General features: G+C 44.5%; 1 protein-coding gene across 1 annotated transcript in view; it reads right to left on the bottom strand.

Annotated features, from left to right (window-relative positions):
• Window positions 1–13609: 13609 nt before the first annotated feature.
• The window catches only part of LOC144142962 (uncharacterized), a 47925-nt gene continuing 40783 nt past the window's right edge, over window positions 13610–20751 (bottom strand). The window contains exon 12 of the mRNA XM_077674790.1: window positions 13610–13893. Within this exon, the coding sequence (XP_077530916.1) occupies window positions 13871–13893 (23 nt within the window). The 3' untranslated portion in view covers window positions 13610–13870. The remainder of the gene's footprint in view (window positions 13894–20751) is intronic.

Below are 20751 nucleotides of genomic sequence, written 5' to 3'. Positions count from 1 at the left end.
GTTTAACTCTCTTCGACACAATTTAAGGGCCGAAAACTAAAGTAAAAAATATTCTTTGTTTCACCTGCCTATGATCCATCTTGCAATACCCCTGCGTCACTTGGTACGCGTCACTTGCTTATTTGTGCGAACTTTTAAATCGTCTACAAAACCCCCCGCCCGCCTTATATAGGGTGAGTACAATTTACTCTCCAGTATTAGCCCGGTCCATTTCCACTAACGTGAAACCTGGGGAGGGCAAAGCATGCAGTGTGTAATTGTATTAAAAAATTGTAAGTGTTTTCACGAGACATCGGATAGGCGTGTCCCGTCGACACCTTTAATTTTGACGAATATTTTATACAACGTGGCGCTCGCCGATTGGGCGCCGGAGAAGCGCCTGCGGGAGCAGCGACCCCGCGCTTGCTGATGCGGTGTCGCACTCTCTTGCGTTGAACCGGATTTAAGCAATTAATTTGGCAGACATTCTGGTCGTAATTTGTCTTAGTGTAACACGCCGCAGCATGCTAAGAATTATGGTTTAAAGAAGAAAACGTGGAGTTTGAAACCAATATCGAGAGGGAATTAAACAAAATTTTGTTATAATGCAAATAGCTCCTGATTATTCCTGTATTTTAGATTAGTTCAAATCATGTTAGTTTATTTCGAACCGGCTTTATTAATGATACTTATTTTTCACCATCGTTTCACAACTTATTTACCGTGACGACTCAAACGATGCATAAGACACCGACAGATCGAACACTTAAGGTGTTTGGCCTTAAAAACAGCTAAACTGATAACCCCCAAGGGAACATAGGCAGCACGTCAAACGTAATTTGCTGTAAATTGCATTGTTTAAAACAGGCAATATTCCTCAAACGTTTTTTATTTCCAAAATGCTTTTTCTCAAGATGATGAGACCATAACCTAAAATTCGCGAAGTTGCATGCCTAACCAAGGACTCTTTTTACAGGATTCATTTTTTTCACTTCATTAGTATTTGGAATTACGCGCCAGGTGTAGTAGTTGACTGCGCCTCTGATGAAATTTTAGTTATTTTCTGTAAGACGTTTAATAATTTTGAGTGATGTGCGACGGTAGCAGTGAGGCGCTCTGAGCTTCAGAAAACGTCTGAATAACCTGTGGCTATCTTGCCATCTTGTCGCTGAAGAAAACTGCAAATATATATCAACGAAGAAACATCATGAATTTCGAAGCAGCGCTTAGGCCACAGAATTATTATGCTTTTGCATTAGAATGTTTAAAAGCACCGTTCCTTAGAAGTCTCCGAGCCTAAGCACAATCCAGAAAACAAGTAGCTTAATGTGGGTAGCATAGGCTGGTCACCGCATCCTTCAAGGCCATTCCATGAATGTATTTTGGGATAGCAAGTAGATTACACTGTTTCCAAGGCCCACCACACGCAAAAGAATGGAAATAAAAGTATTTCAAGAACACCCTCGGCAGTTAAATTACATCAGCGATTTGTTAACAAACCTGTCCTAGTCTTCAAAAACGTTTGAAACTGACGACTGACATGAGAAAGGTTTTGAAACACAATGGCGTCTCCAAGAATACGTCAATGTCCAGTACATACAGCGATGCACGTGATGCTTTATTCTAGTCCTGCTTTTGCTCATATCCATTTAGTGTGCACAGGTCATTTTTAGTGCTATATACCACCATCCTAAATGAATAAGTCTATACAACTGAAAATAAAAATGGCATGTCATTTGTTATTTGTCTAAGTTCAAGCGCTCCTGTACCTAATTCAAGCTTAGTGCGGGTTTGTTAAGAAATCAAAAATGGGAATAAATATGGTACCATCTGCGTGCATTGCTTTCCGTTCTGGCTCTCGCTTCTTAGCTTTGATCACATTAGTACCTTACACTGCGACTATTTTACCATTGCTGAGGGAAGCAGACGTAGGAGTAAAGCTAGGCGATGACACGTTTCCCGAACAATTGAAACTATGACGTAGAAGACAAAACAATTTGCAAAAGGTGATTCCTTGGTAATCATGATATTAGTGTTCCTCGACGATAATGCTTTCGCCTTTTGGAAACGCTGATCACCATACTACTGGTGTACAAAATAGGTTATAATTGTTAAAGGGAAGGTGAAGCGGTTTTAGAATTAAAAGAAAAGTTGACTAGCAGCAAGTACACATTGAATAGTTCATGTGTACGAAATATTTTCGCAATACATGCAATAGAAGCGGCGCAATGAGCAAACAAAAGTGGCCCGATGCCCCGCCCCCATCTCGCCGCACGATGCCGGAAGACCGAAGAGCGCGGGCGAAAACCGGTTGAAAAACGTCATACCTGGACTTCGGCCGGATCGGCCGCCTCGGCCATGCTCTTTTCGCCGTGTTTCCTTGTGAATGATACTTGTTGTTGTGGCTTTTCGCCGTGTTTCCTTGTGAATGATACTTGTTGTTGTGGTTGATAGCACTCATTTGTACAATTTTCGTGTTCAAAAAGTGTACACGAACGCCAAACGAGGCATACGTTATCATGCCGTATTTCTAATCAGAATAATGCCACGCCGGGATGCTTGATAACATACAGAAGCGACAACCGAGGTGGCTGTGCTTGATGACCGAGAATATACTACACTTCGGTAAATACTTTGTAAACCGCTCCAACGCGGTTTTTTTTTTTTATGCGACGGACGGGAATGTTCACATTAGATTCTAGATTTAGGAAGGATGGGGAATACTGCTGTACTTTGGCCGGGGATGTTTCGTTCCATTCCAGAAACCAAGTCACATTTGTTCAGGAAATGCTTGTTTCGTTAAGCGCGTCGGCTTTCTGTCCCTATGGGCTGAGGACAGTGTTCAAAAAAACAATTTTTTGGCGAAACTAAAACAAGAGGCCAATCCTGATAGAAGTTCTCTCCCGGCTAAGAGGTAAACAGTATTCCTACAAAGTAAAAGAACCAAGACAACCAGATTACTTATTTTGCAAGTATACATGTCACGATAAGGTGATGTTTGTCTGGAATTTTAAAAAAAACACCACTCCGAACCACCACCGTGCCATAATTTGTGTTGACTGCGGTGGCCTAATTTTTTGCCTAAGATTCCGTGTGGCTGCATATTATAACCTGGCAAGCACTTGTTGTCACTGAACCTCAAGTGTGCTCCAGTGATAGTCGGTGATATATATAATGATGATACTAAAAAAATTAGGAGCGAGGAGTAAATATACGGCCTCTGTCCGACTAGCGCGGTGAATGCTTTAATCTAGAAATGCTGAAACAGGCCAACGATTCATTATCACAAACGTTTGGTGATTGTTACCTAAAGTAACGTAACTACAATGTAACTGCCTTGTTCGACTGGTCTGGTAATTATAACGAGGTGGCCGTAATATTGTAGCAGAATGCGCAACGCACAAGCGAAAATCAAGCCCTACTACAGCCAATAATGCTGAGCAGGCACTAGCATGCTGCAGTGTTTTCAGAATAAATGCATATGAAGCAGTAGAACGCCACTCATCGAAGTGCAGCTAGCAATCGCGGAGGCGCAGTAGCGCCGCTGCCGAAATGGCGTGCGCGTGTGGGTCTGCGTACGAGGATGAGTATTGATTGATTGTAGGGTTTAACGCGCCGACGCAACGCAGGCGATGAGGCGCACCGTAGTGGAGGGCTCCGGATTAATTTTGACCTCCTGGGGATCTTTAACGTGCGCCGAAATCTCGTACACACGGGCGTTTTTGCTTTTCGCCTCCATCAGAAAAGCGGCCGCCGCGGCCGGGAATCGAACCCTCGACCTCGTGCTCAGCAGCGCAACGCCTTAGCCACTCAGCCACCGCGGCGGGTTACGGAGATGGGTAACGGGGCTGGGGTGGGCGACAACGAACAAAGGAAATGCGGAAGCAGAGTCTGCTTGCTGGTTTATGCGTGTACCGGCAAGATGTGTCTCGCATATACGTTTACAGCGCATGAACACTATTTTTCGCGCAGTGCACGTACGTGCTTTTCGCTGGTAGATTGTTTATAAATTCCCATTATTCTTCAGCATAAATGGTTTTGTGTATAATAAGAAACAGTTAAGGCAGTACCTAATATTAACATAAGGTATAAGATCCCCCTATGCTGGTTGCCTAATTCAAAATATTTTGATGGAACTCACTAGTCGACGTCACAGTCACTGCTTTGGGGTTCTGTCGTGTAAAGCAAATTTAAGCTCCAAGATAATTGAACCAACAGCACGGGAAATTATAAAACAAACTTCCAGTCATGAGCGAAAATTAAACTGCAAGCTAAATTGCCGCAAAGGCAACCGTGCTGTCGTTCGCAATGCTTCCGATAACCCGCGCGGCCGAAGGGTGTCCTCGTTTGACGTCATGACGGGCGCAACCAATCAGGGGCGTCAAAAGACGAAAAGCGCGCGTCTTTCAAACGGGGCCGCGCTTTTTGCAAGATAAATGCCACTTGGACTCATGTACGATAAATTTCAATGTGATATTAGGAATCAGTGCGCAAAAAACCATATAACTGTTAATCTAACTCAAATTTTTTGGAAAGCGCTTCAGCTTCTCTTTAATTGCGTTAAGCTCATGGACCATCACAGAAAACGAAGAGTCAGCCTCCGAAATCACGGGTGCTAAGGAAAATCACTGCGCTTTACATTTTTCTGCGAGAAAATCTTTTGACGGCACGGATTGCCGCAATATAAACTTAAATAGCCCGGTTAAAATAAAAAATGAATTTCCGCTATTTTGGCGATGGAATTGCTCGCTAACCCGTTACCGGAGCAGTAATCATACCCAGAGTGCCAAGGCTCAATTTGCAGAAGCTGTAGGTGTAGGTGGCGCTTAATATTCAAGCACCGGAGGCATTTTGTTCAAGTGAGATGACGTAGTTTCCCTGCTCAATGCGGGCTCCTTAAACCATAACGTAGGTAGTTTGGCTCCTCATCGCTTTCTACACAAAAACGGCAATTGTCAACAACGAGGACATGTAGGCAGATCTTCTGTGACCTAAGAATATTCTATTAAATGCAGTTTTTTGTTTTGTAGGTAGGTAGGACAAGTGTTTATATGCAGAGGAATTTCACTGGTACCTACTAAAAAAACTCACGAGCTGGAAGAATGCTGTTGTTTCTAATGAAATGTCATTTGTGTGGTGTTACGCTGTGCAAGGAAAGAATCAACAAAGAATCTGACACTGGATGTGCATAAAAAGTACGATAATTTGAGTAAGATATAATTACCGCAAAAAACTAGGTCACAAAACTTCGTCAATGGTCACTGAACTAACGGCCCTCCGTGCTGCATTGCAGACATTTTAGCTGCTACAGTTCAGGCATGGGCAATCTTCACGGACTCTCGAGCAGCACTTCAGCACCTCATGGTTCTGCCACAAAAGCAGCTTGCCCCTGAAATTATTCTCCTACACACGCGGGCAATAAACAACCACCACGTAGTTATTGTGCAGTGGCTTCTACCTCACTGTGGTGTGGCTGGCAACGACAAAGCCGACAAACTGCAGCATCTGCGCATTTCAGCCCAATTATTTCTCCAGTGCCTTTCACAAGGCGATACGGAGTGACTTTGGTGTCATCGGTTGCAAAGAGCTCTCAGCGATTGCTGTGGACCGACCCAAGTAAGACCTACGTTCCGCTGCACGCAATAGACCCAGATCGCCTATTTCGTATGCCAAGCGGTCTGCGCAAGTGAGATGAAGCTGTCCTGCATCGCATCCTACTCAATGTGGCTTCCACTAGCATTTCCTTTTTAAACTTCGCCAGGCTTCCTCACCTTTGCGCCCCACCTGTACAGTTTGTGAAGACCTGAGACGCGTTCACTGCGTGTGTCCTCGCTACGAACTTGAGAGTACCACGCTTATGCTTTCTCTGGGACTGCCCGCGTCCGCCAAGATTTCTTCGAGGCACCTGCTTGGGCCCTGGCTTACAAAAGCCATAGCAAGTCGCGCAACAAAAGCGCTTTTAACGTTCCACTGGACCACTGGACTTGTGACTGAGCTATGAACTCTCAGACAAATGACTATATCGCCTGATTGTGTGTGTGCTTTTCGTGTGCGTCTGTGTGTTTGAGTATTCATGTGTAAGTGAGAGTTTTCATATATTTTCCTCCCACCTTCACTACCATTTGGTGTAGTCGGGCGTCCAGCCTGGCTGACCTTACTTACCCATAAAGATGTTTATATATTTATATATATATATCTCTCTCAGAGTGTCGACATTATAGCACTAAGAGTAATATCGGTTTCATTGGTTGCTCCGCTTTTCAGCGAAGAAATAAATGAAAATTGCATTGCTGGAAATGTTAGGCATTGGGATAGTTTGAATGTAGTATCTTACTTGAACAATTAAGGACGAGTAATAACCATAACCCAGTTTCTGGGGACCACACGATGTTGAACTAATTTACGTGGGGAGTAATCAGGTGCACACACATGGTTGATAAAATTGTTGACTACAAGCAGCGCGTTTGTGTTTCCCGACCCGACAATGAACAGTGCACAATATATACACAATTGGAAAGGTGTAATGCATATTCCTTCCCCAACAGACACAGAGCAGCGTTTCCAGGTATTTATGGTTGGGAGCACTTCTTATAGCGTTTCCCTGTTTGCACGCTTCTTAATACACCTGTCACAGCTTTGTAAGCTCCTACCACTGCTTCGGAAAAAAATTACTCTTACTTTTTATGCGTGCAAGTGGTCCGTGAAATGTATGCCCTTTTAGCTAGCCCTTTGCCTTACGCGCCGGGAAAATATTTTACAGCCAGCCTGCTGTTCATTAAAAAAATGTACCTCGACCACCTTAAGCCCTATTATCGCCGTTTATTAAAACAAAAAAATCTGCTTATCACCATCCAGCCTCCTCTTGGGCAATAAATTCACATTCCCTTCTTGCCTACAATGCTCGATAGCACAATTTACCATTTATATGCGGCACTTTTGCGTGTCAGGCTGTCCATTCGTGGATGTTGAATTCCTTGAGTGCTGAAAAAGGGTGCACAGTAGACTCCCAATAAACGGAACTTCAAGGAATTAAAAACATTAGTTCCGTTTAACAGGAGTTCCGTTTAGTGAGATAGATGTGTGAAAGTGCAAATTTATGTGCGTACACACTTTTAATACCATTTCATGGAACTGTAACCACTAGAAAGTGACTGTAGCTTTATAGTTTTCAGAAAGCAAGAAAACTACAAGACGTTTAGGCACAGCAGTGACAAAGTTGATTTGGAAACAATGAGTCGCTCAGCACTACAAAATGCATAAAATAGTTTTGTTTGAGTCCCTGAAACTGCATCTTCACGGAGGCTAGAGACCTCAACTACGCTGTTGCTTACGAGCCAGCGGATTTACAAGACAAAACGCGGTAATGAAGCGTGAATAGCACCACGATGGCACGAACAAGGCGCAGGAGCTAAGCCCTGTGAGCTCGTGGTCTTCAATCGAGACCCAACGAGTGGAACAAGAACTGCGATGTTGCATCCATTGCGCTCCACTAATGAGATGAGGCTTACGAGGTCAACGAGGCTAAAAAAAACATGGTGGAAGAAAAAAGAAACCAAAACGAAACATCCGGAACAGCAAAAAGCAGATTCTCATGCCAATGGGTTTCACAAGCTTCATTTCTTGTTCCATTTACACGGTGACGCGAAAATGTTAGTCCGATTAGCAACGGGTTTTTACGTTATCTGAATAAATAAAAAAACAACCGACTTACAGGATACTGTTCCGTTTAAGCGGGAATTCCGTTTAAGTAATTTCCGTTTACCGAGATTCTACTCTAATGTATTTGAAAATCCAGGTCACGTGGTGAAGGACCCGAATGAGTGCACGTTTGCAGTTTTCTGATACTAGCTTCTGACAAATCACCCAAGAATATTACACGTCTGTCGCACTTCAAAAACGGTTGCACTGGTTGAAAAAAAAAACATTTTGATCATTTTCCTTATTAGGAGCATAAACACAAATAATACGCTAATGGCATTCAATGTACAAACAATCAACAACAACAAACCGTCGCACCTCCCTTGTTACAACCACCTCTACCGCAATACCTCGACTGTTTCTGACAAAAATTACGCAACCAACGGACATACCGATAGCATGGAACACACACAAACGTAGTATCGTGTTGTAAATGGCTGGACCATCCGATCTGTATGCTCTTGGTTCTCGACTTCGGTCTCCTGAACGGCCACCACATCTAAACCTTCGTTGAGAATGTGGCAGAGACCATGACGAACGAGGAAGACTCCGAACTCGTCATGGACGAAGCGGAGGCGGATGCTGCTGTGGGAGGTGGATGGTAAACGTCGTCCACCGAACCACCTGTAACACAGATGGACCCCGCAACGATGGAACCGGCTCTGCAAGGCACTCCTGGTGCTTAGGGCATCACCGAAGAGCAAATCAATGAAGGCAACCCAATGGACGAGTCGGGGCTGCTGAAAATTAACCCGCGCGGTGAGAGAGGCAACGGCGAAGAAGACAAGTTGGAAGCAGTGGTTAAAAGATCGCTCAAGGAAGAGAGCAGCAGCGGTGAGAAGCCTTCGGCTACCACGTCTGCGGAACCGTCAAGGAAACGTTCGGGCGACGGTCTTCCTTCAAGCCGAAACCCAACGTGACAAAAGACCGTACGTCGGCGGCAACGCCCCCACATTAGCGGGCAACGGCAGCGAGTGTTGTGTGTTGAGGCGCTGGACCACGTGAACCTGAAACACCTTCGACGTGGAAAGGTGAGCCCCGAACACGAAGTGCAACAAGTTGGTAAGGTCAAGCATGACTGCAAATATTAGTCCGGTCATTACGCTAAGTGTTTAGGGGGGAAATGTGTCTAGTACCGGTACACATAATTTGTTGATAAAGTGTTTTGTACGCCCCTAACCTATTGTCAATGGTCGATAAAAGTCATGCATTGTGTGTGGGCACGCTAAATGTTCGCGGGTTGTTGGCCAGGCGCAGGCAGAGCCATGGCGCCGGCTATGGTTACTGCGAGCTCGGCTACTGTAACCCAAGTATCAGCCGCGTGCCTCGTGCCTTGTGGCTCGCGGGCTGCGGAAAGATCTGCAGTCACGTGGTGCACTGCTCCTGTTGTGCGAGGTCCCTCGGCAGCCGCGGTTGGTCTGCTGTAAGTTTATTCGTCCTCCTCCGACGTCACAATTGTTTGAATTGAAACATTGATTTAAATATAAAATTACTGTATATCATTTAAATGGTTAGCTAGGTGCTCAAAGGTGGCTACTGTACGTACGTCTTGATGAATTTTATGTGTTTGTCACTATAAGAATTCGTGCCTTGCTGGCTTGCCCGGCAGTGCACAAAATGACACCCGAAAGGGCAAGGAACGAAAAGATATTTAATCCATCTCACTCGAGCAGCGGCAAGTCCAGTCCGTCTCCGTGGTAGCGCCGAACAGCCCTGCTTTCCCCGCGCTGCACACATTTATATCCCACGCAAGGGGGGACAGGAGTCGCTGATAGCGACCGCCATCGTCCCCGACTGCGCGCTTTCCGTCAACGCGAGTGCGCATTCTGTTTGTGCGCCCACACGCTTGAATCCGTTACTAAACTTTTCTTGCTTGAAGAAAATGCTAATCTCTTCTTGGCCTGACCTGCATGCCGATACGGCACTTTAAATTTGTGATAAACTGAACCAATAAAAATACCAACCTCCAAGTTAAACAGTTAAAACTGTTAAATAGTAACACACATCAAGGCGATGATTTAATTTCCCGAGACCATAGAAATTATGTATATTTTATCACTGGGCAGAGAGTGTAGTGTGTAGGCTTTCCGAAATACGTCGTTCTGAACGGGCCGTCCTCATCATCTTCTTTGTCGTCATGAGGGCCTCAATGACGCAGATACCCCCTGGCACCAAAATATCTTGATTCGTTACTGAACGTTTGCTCTAAATTCAACCTAAGCCAACTTGTAAAGGACCTACGGGCATTACCCAATCGTCTTCCAGCACCCTTTGTCTTTACTGAGCACTATTTCAGGATCTGTGTTATCTCTAACGCATTTGCCTGTTTTGAGCGACCACTTGGTTTCCCATTTCACTATACCGCCAGCCTCTCCGTGCCCCTTCAAACTGTTTAAACAAATTAGAGACTACACTAAAGCTGATTTCCAAGCCATAGATATGCTTTTGTAGATTATTTTCTTCCTGAAATTTGGTAGCGTCCGCTAAATGTTCATTGTTATTTATTTTAAAACGAGGTTCAATGGCTGACTGATATGAGCATACCGCTCAGACGAATGCCCTGTCCTAACCTACAACCGTGGTACAACGTTGCATTAAACGACTTCTTATGCAAAAAAAAAGCGTCTTTTTCGATGCTCTGGGCTATAAAGTTCTGCTTACAGATGGTCGGCTTATGCGCGCGCTGCATCGGAATAAACAAATTGATTTCGCGAGCGAAAACCGCGTTTTATCACCAAATGCTCCCATCCCTCTTATCGACTGATCCCCACAAGATCTGGAACGCCGGTAATATGAGTCCAAGCAGGGATAATTAAAAACGCCGGACCCGACACTCGTCCCACTTGTGCAGTGCTGTGTGTTGCTCGAAGATACATTTTCTTCATCTTTTACTCAAGCAACCCCAACTTTTATTCCGGCTTAAAAAAGCTTAAACCTTGAGCCAATGGAAACAATTTTTATTAATGGTGCTGGAATTTATTTTTGAGCCCTTTCAAGTTGGGCCCTCTCTGGCTAGCCGTCACAAGTTGGCTAGCTTGTGCCCCTAGATCCTAAAAGAATCAAACAAGGCCACAGCATGCCTAAAGAAGCATGCTACACAGTTTGTGCAATGCGGGACTGGGGTTGTATACTCTATACCGCTCACATGCAGGGGCATATATGTGTGCCAGACTGGCCGCTCTTTAAATGACTGTTTGAGGGAACAGAAGCTAGAAATAAAAAAAACAAAATAGGTAATCATCTTCCACACCATTGTATTGCCTTTGAAGACAAGCCATGTCAGCCGCTGTTGAAAGACACGAATGTGCTGAGCAGAAGCCGCCAACGAGTTGGCCGTAAGTTGACTGAAGCTCTTTTTACCCGTAAAAATAATAGAAATTGTGCAGACAAAACTTCTGTTACCTTGTACGGAAGTCAGTTTGAATTTTGAATACGATAGTGCATTTATAAGAAACAAAGGGGGGGGGAACTGGCTGCTTTGTGCGCACGTGCAATCGATGGTATATATTCATGTTCACTTTTTAAATAAAGCTAGTTGTCAGTCTGCGCCCGTCCTGTCCCTTTTTTATTGTCTTGTCCTTACGCGCAGTTTTTCCACCTTTAAAAATACAAAAAGTAATAATGCAAAAACTTCATAAACAACAACAAATTGTTGTGCTCAAGTGTTTGCGTTCACGCAGTGAATAGGCCACGCGAATGGCCCACTGTCGTTCTTTTTCGTCCAAATGCAGAACGGATTTCTACGCTACATGTGTTAGCTAAGTGCGGATAACGCGGTTATAACAAAAAACGGTACTTCTCTGAAAGTTACATTTTTAAAATCTCGTAGAACAACTTAATTGTTTTAAAAGACCAGCCAATGTACACAGATACGCATCTTTTAAAATATTTGAGATACTAAATTTTAATACCCTTATCGTACGTACGTAACCAGACACCTTCTCAGCATCGAGGGACGTGTTGCGGATACTTTTGTGTACGCGGAGAGCCTCAGTCGAAGACCATGCCCTGGTGTTTTAGGAGGATTCACATTTAAGCCAAAGTCAACTACGTCTAAAACACAAATTGTAGGCCGGCCAGTTGGTACACAACTGAGTTACAAACAGCGCAGGAACAGCCCGATAGGAGGATCACACAAAAACGGTGCTGTTTGTGTGATCCTCCTATAGTTCTGTTTCTGCGCTGTTTGTAACTCAAATACCTCTTACTTTATGCAGAGTTTAGAATTTTAAATCAGACACCCTACACCCATAGATGAAGCACTTTAACACTGATTAAACAGGTAAATTTGCCTGAAAAGTGGTTCATTGACGTTGTAACACAACCTAGTCATTGTGTCTGTATAAGGCCTTGCGCCTTATACACCAAAGTACCACTTCTGCAACTTGATGAGCGATGGCACAAAACAATGAGGACGAGAAGTCATTGGCCATCAACTTGAAAACGCCGTAATACAAGCCTCGACTTATGCGGAACCCTAAACATCTGCAATCGAATAACAGCCGTAGAGGGGAAGCCAATGTATTCGGACGCAATAGACACAGGGGTATGCTGTTTTTTATAGGGGCATTTATGTCTTAGTTGCAAATAGCTACAATACTACGCACAAATAGTACGCACACGAGACGGTCATCTTGTAACATCAAGTGGAACGTGTACAGTTAGTGCCACCAATATTGGTATCACGTACCCTGAAACACATACGAGCAGGCACTGTTCATTGTTCTGGTAAAATGCTCCTGTTACACAGTTCTAGCATGTACTTAGTTACCGGTGGTGAAACATACTTTTTACGGGTCAGGCCTACGGGTTTCTCGAGCCTTCACCCCATCGCATTAAAATTGGTCAATGAAAACGCACTGCACGAAGAAACAATGAAAAACAAGTGCCCCTCCCTATTTAGGCTTATAGACCACTATGTACATTCAAGAGGGGCGCGGACTTCATAACAGGGAATAAGTAAAGCTTGCTTCCCATCGCTGCTGCTCCACTGCAGGTGCTTCATATGAACACTAAGTAGTTTTGGCATGAAAATGTGCGGATTAATCTTAACCCTTAGATAATCCTTGGCAGCTACCATAAAATCTGTGTTCCGCTTTGCTGCAGTTTTTTACTTACGAGTGACACCGGGCCCACCTCGTTATGCATGGGCAATATGGGGTACCTAATAAATACCCTTGCTATATTGAACACCCTTAGGAAAACTTCAAAAGGCCCACAGCAATTGGCTTCTAAAGAAAACGAATGTACAGGGGTGTGCGCAACGCTGCGCTCCTGGAAAGCATGCTCACTCTCTGTGACGTTTCCAGCTTGTCACAAATTTATTAACAATGAGTCTGGTGATGCGTTCTTCAAACAAACGCATAAACCGCGTCCTCTGATCATTGTTTTGATTCGAATTTGAAGGCCGAGATGAAGAAGCAGTTTTGAAATTTGCTTGGTTGAATACCTTTTGTTGTCCCAAAATGTAGCACACATACCATTTGTGAAGCACCCAATAATAGTTGAGGATGGAGCACAACTGACGTTGACAGTGACCTTACTAGGCGAATTTAAACAAGTGTGAAGGTACACAATATGAATTGAATTGTGGGCTGACAGACAAAGTGAAAAACATAGCGAACACAATTCCGTTCGCAATGCTGCTCGGACGTCCGGTTTCTTAGCATCTTTGGCATCTGTTATTTGTGGCTTCGTTTTCGGAGCGGATGTTCACGCCGGGAAACGTTCTCTAGTGCAGAAACGGCGTTTTCCTCACCTTGTGGAAATAACTTGAGGTCAAGACGATAACATACAGCCAAATAACAGAGACAGTATAGTACAGCAAGATAAACACTGCATGCGCTGCTTGTTGGGAACTTGCTATGCGTTAACAAGCAGCTTTACAACATACCTTACCAGGCACGACAAATTTGTTTTGTTGAGCCCTGGATTTATTAAACGGCAAAAAAGTTGGTGCTATGACTATCAGTACTAGTGCCGGAGTACTACTAGAAATACTTTATTTTAAACTAAGAACTAAATAAAATCGCAGAGCCAATATAAGTTACGTGTAGGAAGCGGGTTTCACTTTCTAGTTGGAATGAGGCTCAACGATTTAGAAAGGCGGAGAATGCATGGCGGAAGTTGCATTGGAGAGCCCAATGAACCTGTTGTGGTATGCGCTTTCATTACTGGTACGCTGTCCTCAGTCTCAGTATAGGCGCTCGAAGTTCCCTGCGTTGAAAAAAAAGGAAAAAAAACATGAATAGGAATTACGTAATTGCAGATTTGTGCACAACATTACAAAAGTTAGTACTTAAATATGCGCACAGGCATTTACCCCATGTTTGCGAGTGGGCAATGAAAGTGGTAAACACCTTCAGTAATTATTTTTAGGTATCAAAATATTGAAGCAAATCACAAAGCGAATTGCAACATATGTTTTGGTTTTGGTATAAAAACGTTTGTTTATGGTTTTATCACAGTAAATGTACAAGGTAGCACTCAACATCTTTGAGTTACGTCGTCGGTCCAAAATATTGTTCGCAGAACACCCACATAGTCTGTTTTATTTGCCCCGCTTTTTTAACAGTATCTATGAGTTCAAATAGAGCCAGTTGGGCCATTCAATGTATTTTTTATGAGCATACTATAAAACACTACCCATATAGCTTCATTATTACTTAGCAAGGAATAAATGACAAAGCCATCTGCTTCTTAATAACGGTGGGGATATGAAATGAGATAGCTTATGGAATATAACGCACCCCTGATTCGTAGAGCGCACTGGACCCTTCGTAATTTCACACCATCGTGCGACAGGCCTTATTTAGAGACAGAGATAGAATATTCTGGAACCTTCACTGCTATGAACAGGGCTATGGGCTAACAAGGAATGTTATGTAAATTACAGATTTCGAGAAAAACTCATCATGTTCCGTAAATGAGGGAAAGACGTCAAACGAATACTTCGGAAACGATACTCATAGATAAAAATAAAAAATAAAAAGCAAAGTGGCAGAGAACCGATAAAAGCTTCGATTTAAGCTCAGGTATTGAAATATGAGCTGGAGCGTATGCATACACCTTACGTTCACTTTTTAGGGTTTGCCTGTTTATAAACCCAGCGACTTGTTTTATTTCACGGTATCTTTGCGGTCTTAAAGATGATGTTCTTCTTCGTGTAGTTAAACGAGGGAATTTCGGCCTCTCTGTATATCTCTCGGTTCATCAATAAAGCCGCCCGGCCACAATTAAAAAATCCTTGAACGAGATGTTGTAAGGTCAATCATCTCATCTCTAAAGTACTAAACATGGTGGCAATGTTCATACTTGTCAACTTTGCGAAGCGAAAAACAGCATGTGGCATATTTTAAGGAATTAAGACATCAATACGTAAGAGACATATGCCTTGTGACATGTATTAGAAATGTATTGGCACATGCATTAGTAGCATGTGTTAAAAATACATGACTGATTGATTTTGCAAAAGAAAATAACAAATACCCATGGAAAAACCTTGCTTGAATTCTCTGTCGTAGGAATCAGTAAACACGAAAGTGAAATTTGGCGCAAAATATGAAGCTTAGCACAATTTGTGGGTCGGGTCAGCGCGTGTCTTTTGGGTGTGCTTGGCGAGCGACGTCCTTGGCGATCGACGGTGTCATTTCCGTGGCGGATATGACGTCTGCGAAATCTTGGAGTACACCAGCAGAAATCACTGTCGCGTAAAATATAAAATCCGAAAACCAACAACCCTAGTATAACGTACTCTTTAGTACTAAAGGTTGCTTGCTCGCTAGAAGGCCTTGCTCGCGAGAAGGCGGCTTGCTCCCTCATAGTGGCGTCACTCCGGTGACGGATATGGCGTCGTTGAAATCTTTGTGTATCCGGGAATAAAACACTTTGCGTTAAAAATTATTTGGCCTCAAATTACCACAAGCGCTGACGGCTCCCCCTTGTCGCAGTGTCTTAGTAAAAATGGCTGAACTATATTGCGCAAGCAGTGAAACCCGGCAAAATATATATGGTTTGAGCAAACCTCTAAGAGTTTTACCCTGGGGGGAGCGAAAGTGCAGGAAGAGGGCGTCCGAGGTGGACGCGAAAGGGAAGAGAGGCATTTACGTCGCACGAGGGGGGGAGGGCCACCGTTTTTCGACGACAACTGTAGGGAAGTAATAGGTACACGTGGTCATCTTTTTCTGGGAATACACATAGAGCTAGGTGAATTCTCGCATTTTTTTCGAGCGGATGTCTATTGCAATCTCAGCCTATTGCTAAGAGAACATGGCATAAGATTGTAGCCATGGAATTGTAGTATTTCCAACAATCTAGAACCGAAACGAAGGAGTAGGAACACGCAAGTAAAGGAGCGAGATAATAAACAGCCGTACTTTTTGATGTCAATAAAGCCACATTAGGCCATCATTAAGCATAAATTAAGGCTACATTCAGCGATATTTATTTTTACACATTCGGTTTTAAAAACTTAATTCTTTCCATCAAGCGTAAGGAGCGTGAAATTAGCCAGTTGTCTTTTTTTGCCCACAAAGGAGAGGCGCATTTTACGAAAAGGGTATACTGCCGTGAGCACCACTATTACATGTCTACATCCTCTTCCAACGTTTCTTCATGTTGAGAGTGCCATAATCAGAATTTGTTCAGCTGCTTGAGGTAGCCTCAGGGCTGTCGATACCGGTAAAATGTCGCCCGGAGATTAATCACCTAAACTTTGAGATCACCCGGTAATTTAAACTATAAAGGAGAAAACGACATGTTTTGACTTTTGAGGCAGTAGGCTCACTGGCGCACTCACTGGCGGTGCTACGCCCGGTTCTGCTCCATGGCAGCGCCCACAGTACTGATACACGTTCAGCATTACGTAATCCCCAAAGTGCCCAATCGGACATTAATGCGTTTGCAGTAATAACTCGTCAAATATTTGTTGATGTCCCCGCACTTTTTGTGACAAAGCTGAAAGCTCATCAGCGCAGGTTAGTAGGTAGGTGGAGATCACCAACTCAGGCGATCAAATTACTTAAAGTTCTTCAGCATTGTATATGGAGATAACAGTGAGAACGCGTGTCTTTTACCTCGGTCCATCGGCCAGCCTTCGGTCGATTTCGACGACCTTGACATACGATTCCATGTATCTACATTTCGCACAATCACTGTCCATGCTGCTGCTGGATGGCCTGAACCGGGTGTGAGAACCGACCGACAAACTAGGTGAGATTTCTGAGACACGCTGAGCTAAACTGCCACGCCAAGTGGCAGTTTAGCTGTCATCGAATTTGTCACTGAATTTTGTTTTTTTGTTGTGCATGCGCTTATTTCAAACCATTCAAACCATTTCAAAACAGGAACTTGGTGTGCGATGGATATTAAATGTAGTGTGAGCACTTTTTCGGGCGCTAGCCGGTCAGGCCTGTTGGGGACTCCAGCCGGGTGCTCGCGTTCGCCGACGTAGGCAGGTAACGCTTTAGCATTATTAATTCCTGGGTTCTTGCTTTGTGCTTTGTGTCGTGATTTAAACGTTACCAAAAGTAAGAGAAAAGGAGAAAAATGCTACATTTAATATCAACGGGAAAGAATTCCTTTTATAGGTTAGCGAGTTTGCGCCACGTTTAGTGACACCAGAAGGCCGCCACAGCAGCTTTAAAAACCGCAAAATTTAAGTTACATTTGATCAGGAACCAGATAATATTGGCTGATGCAGCCGGGAGGTAGTACACAAATAATTTTTCAGTGCAGTCTGTTATGCATGGCGCATAAAAAAGGACGCAGAAACACTTGGCGTGCGCTGTTCCTTTACATGCCTTAGAAGAAAAAAATTAAAGCCGTTTCTCTCAGCGTGAAAGAGAAGGTGATTCACCATAATGGGCTGTAGCGCCGTTATCCGCTCACTGGTACCACCGAAAGCAATTTAAATTTCCCTCCTCCGTAGTGTTCGCGCGCGCCCTGACTGAAACAGCGCCAGCGGGTGTTCGGTTGTTTTTGTGCTTGCTTTTCCCCCCGCACGGGCCAGCGTTGCACTACCACTTTTTTTCGCTTACTATCGCAAAAACCAACCCAAAGACCAATCCGAACTAAATGAACGCGGGAGATGCTGGTTAAGTACATATATTTTGCGTGAAATGTACCTGCAGTTTTTTTTTTTTTTGGCCAAACAACAGACAGATACATGACAAGCGGCAGCCTTTCACGAGTTTCGAAAGGTTATGACCATTTAAAGCGCTTGGTTTTCGAAGCCTTGGCGGGACGCCGTACGACGAAACGCCGGGCTCTACTTGGGTCCGTTATCTCGCGCCACTGCCTGATTGCGGCAGTCGTTTTACAATGACCGGTACACCGAACTACGACGACAATGCAAGCCACTAAAGCGACTAAAGTGCTGTGCATTTAAAAAGACCGCATATCTGCTCACCTCGGTGGAAACGTCATCCAAAGACCCTATTAGTCTGCCTCCCGCGCCCTATGAAGTTTTTCTTTTTTGTTTTTCCGGCACTCCTCCTACGCTCTTTCCTCCGGTGTTGCTTCTCCTCCTACGATAAACACTATAGATGTTTGCTCAAGTCAATTCGATTTTCTTCGTTGCACCCCTCACGCGCCGTACACTGGGGCCTTTCGTAACTGTTGGACTTCCTTAAGTACCGCCACGAGGTAGAAGCTCGGGCATGAGCGGATTTTGTATTTTGGAGGGCGAACATTGTTTAGAGCGGGTATATTTTGAATTTTCGACCGCAAAAATTGAGCCGCCTGGTAATTTTATAAAGGAGCACTGTAATTGCAACTTATACAGTGGTTTGCCTCAAATGTGTCTAATGCTTTCTTGTTGGCAGAACACTGTTAGAGAGTAGTAAGTGTGATCCCGATTTATTGGTTTGGAGATGTTTTAGAACGCAGCTCTTATGCGGCCGCTCTTGTTGTTTCGCGACGTCCCTCAGTGAAACAGAGAGAACGAGGAGGACACTGGGGAAAGAGCGAGGAGGAAAACGGAGCACCGCGGGTGGCGCGCGATAGGGGCTCCGCAGCGTGGACGTGCTACTAGACGGCGCTTGAGTAGCACGAACCGTCGTGTGTTCGCTGATAAAGCGATCACAAGGGATGCGGCGAGAAGTTCCACTCTTTCAATTCAAGGGAACGACTCGATGTATTAGAGGAGTTCTGTCAACGGTGATGCTGTGGACTGCGCCTACTCCGTGCTTGCGGTGGTTGGCCGATTACCGTGAATTCATGCCCCACTCCCTTTTGTGGCGCCTGATGTGAAATGTTCCGGATGAGACAGATGTCACACCACCCACGCCACTAATAGCGTAGTCTTCCTAACATTAACCGTCTGCCTACCTTTACAAAAGAGTATAGAATCGGACAGTTTTTTCTGAACAATGAGCGACAGAATTTGTGGAGCTGCACTGGAATTTCACATTAGGGAGTATCGAAGTCTTATTGCCGATATAAACTTCTCGCTCCACAATTTTATTACTTTTTGTCCGGGTGGCACATTCGAGGTACAGACGGGCAGACCAAAATTTTCACTTTTAAACAGTCCAAGAATGAGCGCCGTCTTTAAAAACTGGCCCCCGCCTAATTACAATTGGCTGCGACCTGTTCGTAATGCCAGCATAAAAAAACACATCAAAAGAGAATGTACATCACGAATATCACTTTGCAGCATTGGTCGGCCTTCAGCTTCTGCGGATGAAGTGTCGCAGCAGCACTGATACTTATTCCACAACAAGCAGCTGCGCCGATTCTGGTGTCCAACTTTGAGGTTGTAGTCAATTCCTTCGGAGCCATCATTGACTAAACTAGCCGCGACCATGGCTGGCTTAATAGATTGTGGCCGCAACCAACATCTTCGCGCTCACATCTCAAAAGGATATGGTTCGGGATGCTCTGAATTTTTTTATTTCCCACAAAGAAGTCCTCAATGTCCGTCCAAAAAGCAAGGAGAGCTAAGACAAGAGTAAACGCAGTTCCACCATGTGGGAAATTTTCTGAAGCAGTGCAGCAGGGGTTGTCTCAACAAAGATTCCATTTATCTTTGGGTGTTTGCATGTGAGCAATGTAAAGTCGTCTTAGCGGCTAATTCCCCTAACTTTTTTCCCAGGTAGTTTCGGTTAAACAAGAGTTACAGCCACTCTCTGCAAACGCACTCCCTCCGTAAGTGGTCGTGCGTTGGCAGCAGACAGTGGGCCTCCACGATTTTCTTCTTGTGGTTCCACGTGGCCTGCCCGACGGCTCCCTGAGGCAAGAGTCGGTCATTCATATTTCTAGGGTGCCTCCATACATTACTTCCAGTGGAGCCAAAGAGTGTTCGATTTTCTCAGGTCCAGCAAATTCTGGCTCCCCTCTGGCTTCTATAATCGCCATGCCGTTTGTGGGGTAGCGACGAGCTGGCTCCACTTCGCGAGCTAGTAGACGACGCAGCTAGCAGCTGTGAAAAAGACATTGCCTCAAGTCCTGCTGCGAGTTTCAACATACCTTTGCGGATTTGTTTGGTTCTGTTGGGTTTTCAGGCTTAAGCACGAGACACATGCAGAATTGGTGCATGCGATTCGCAAGCGACTGATTGTTACGACGGTCGCCACGATTTGTGGTACACGTGAATTAGACACATGTCCGATGCGGGCGTGTACGATGCGTCGTCGGCGCCGCTCCACGCACTGTTTTTGCTCCATCGTTGCCTCCCTATTTAGGCGCACTCGGACCAATTTAGACATGCGTAAGAAAAATTCGAACAGGAAAAGAAAACATTAATCAAGTTGAAGTGAAAATGAATAGTGCTATTACGTTATACATAGCATTTTATATGCTCACTACAGCAGTGTGGGAACATTTAGCACCAATTATTCCACTCTTCCATTCTGTAGGCATCGCTGGCAACATGTGTCTAACAGACGGAGAGCTCACGGGTCGTCGGCGGCAGTGGCGGAGAGCTGCTCCCCATGAAATACTTGGAATTGCCACTGGCGTCCCCTCGGAGCTTTCAAAGAAACTTTCTCAGCGATGACACTATCGTGCTCTCATTGGCTGCTGCACCACGACGCTCGCTACGATGGCACGACTGCACCTGGCTTGCCAGTCGCC

This window comes from Haemaphysalis longicornis, unplaced genomic scaffold (assembly GCF_048455015.1).
Source record: "Haemaphysalis longicornis isolate Haplotype H1 unplaced genomic scaffold, Haemaphysalis longicornis Haplotype H1 scaffold_6, whole genome shotgun sequence".
NCBI lineage: Eukaryota > Metazoa > Arthropoda > Arachnida > Ixodida > Ixodidae > Haemaphysalis > Haemaphysalis longicornis.
Note: the sequence above shows the minus strand (reverse complement) of the source record. Positions and strands in the feature narration are given on the sequence as shown.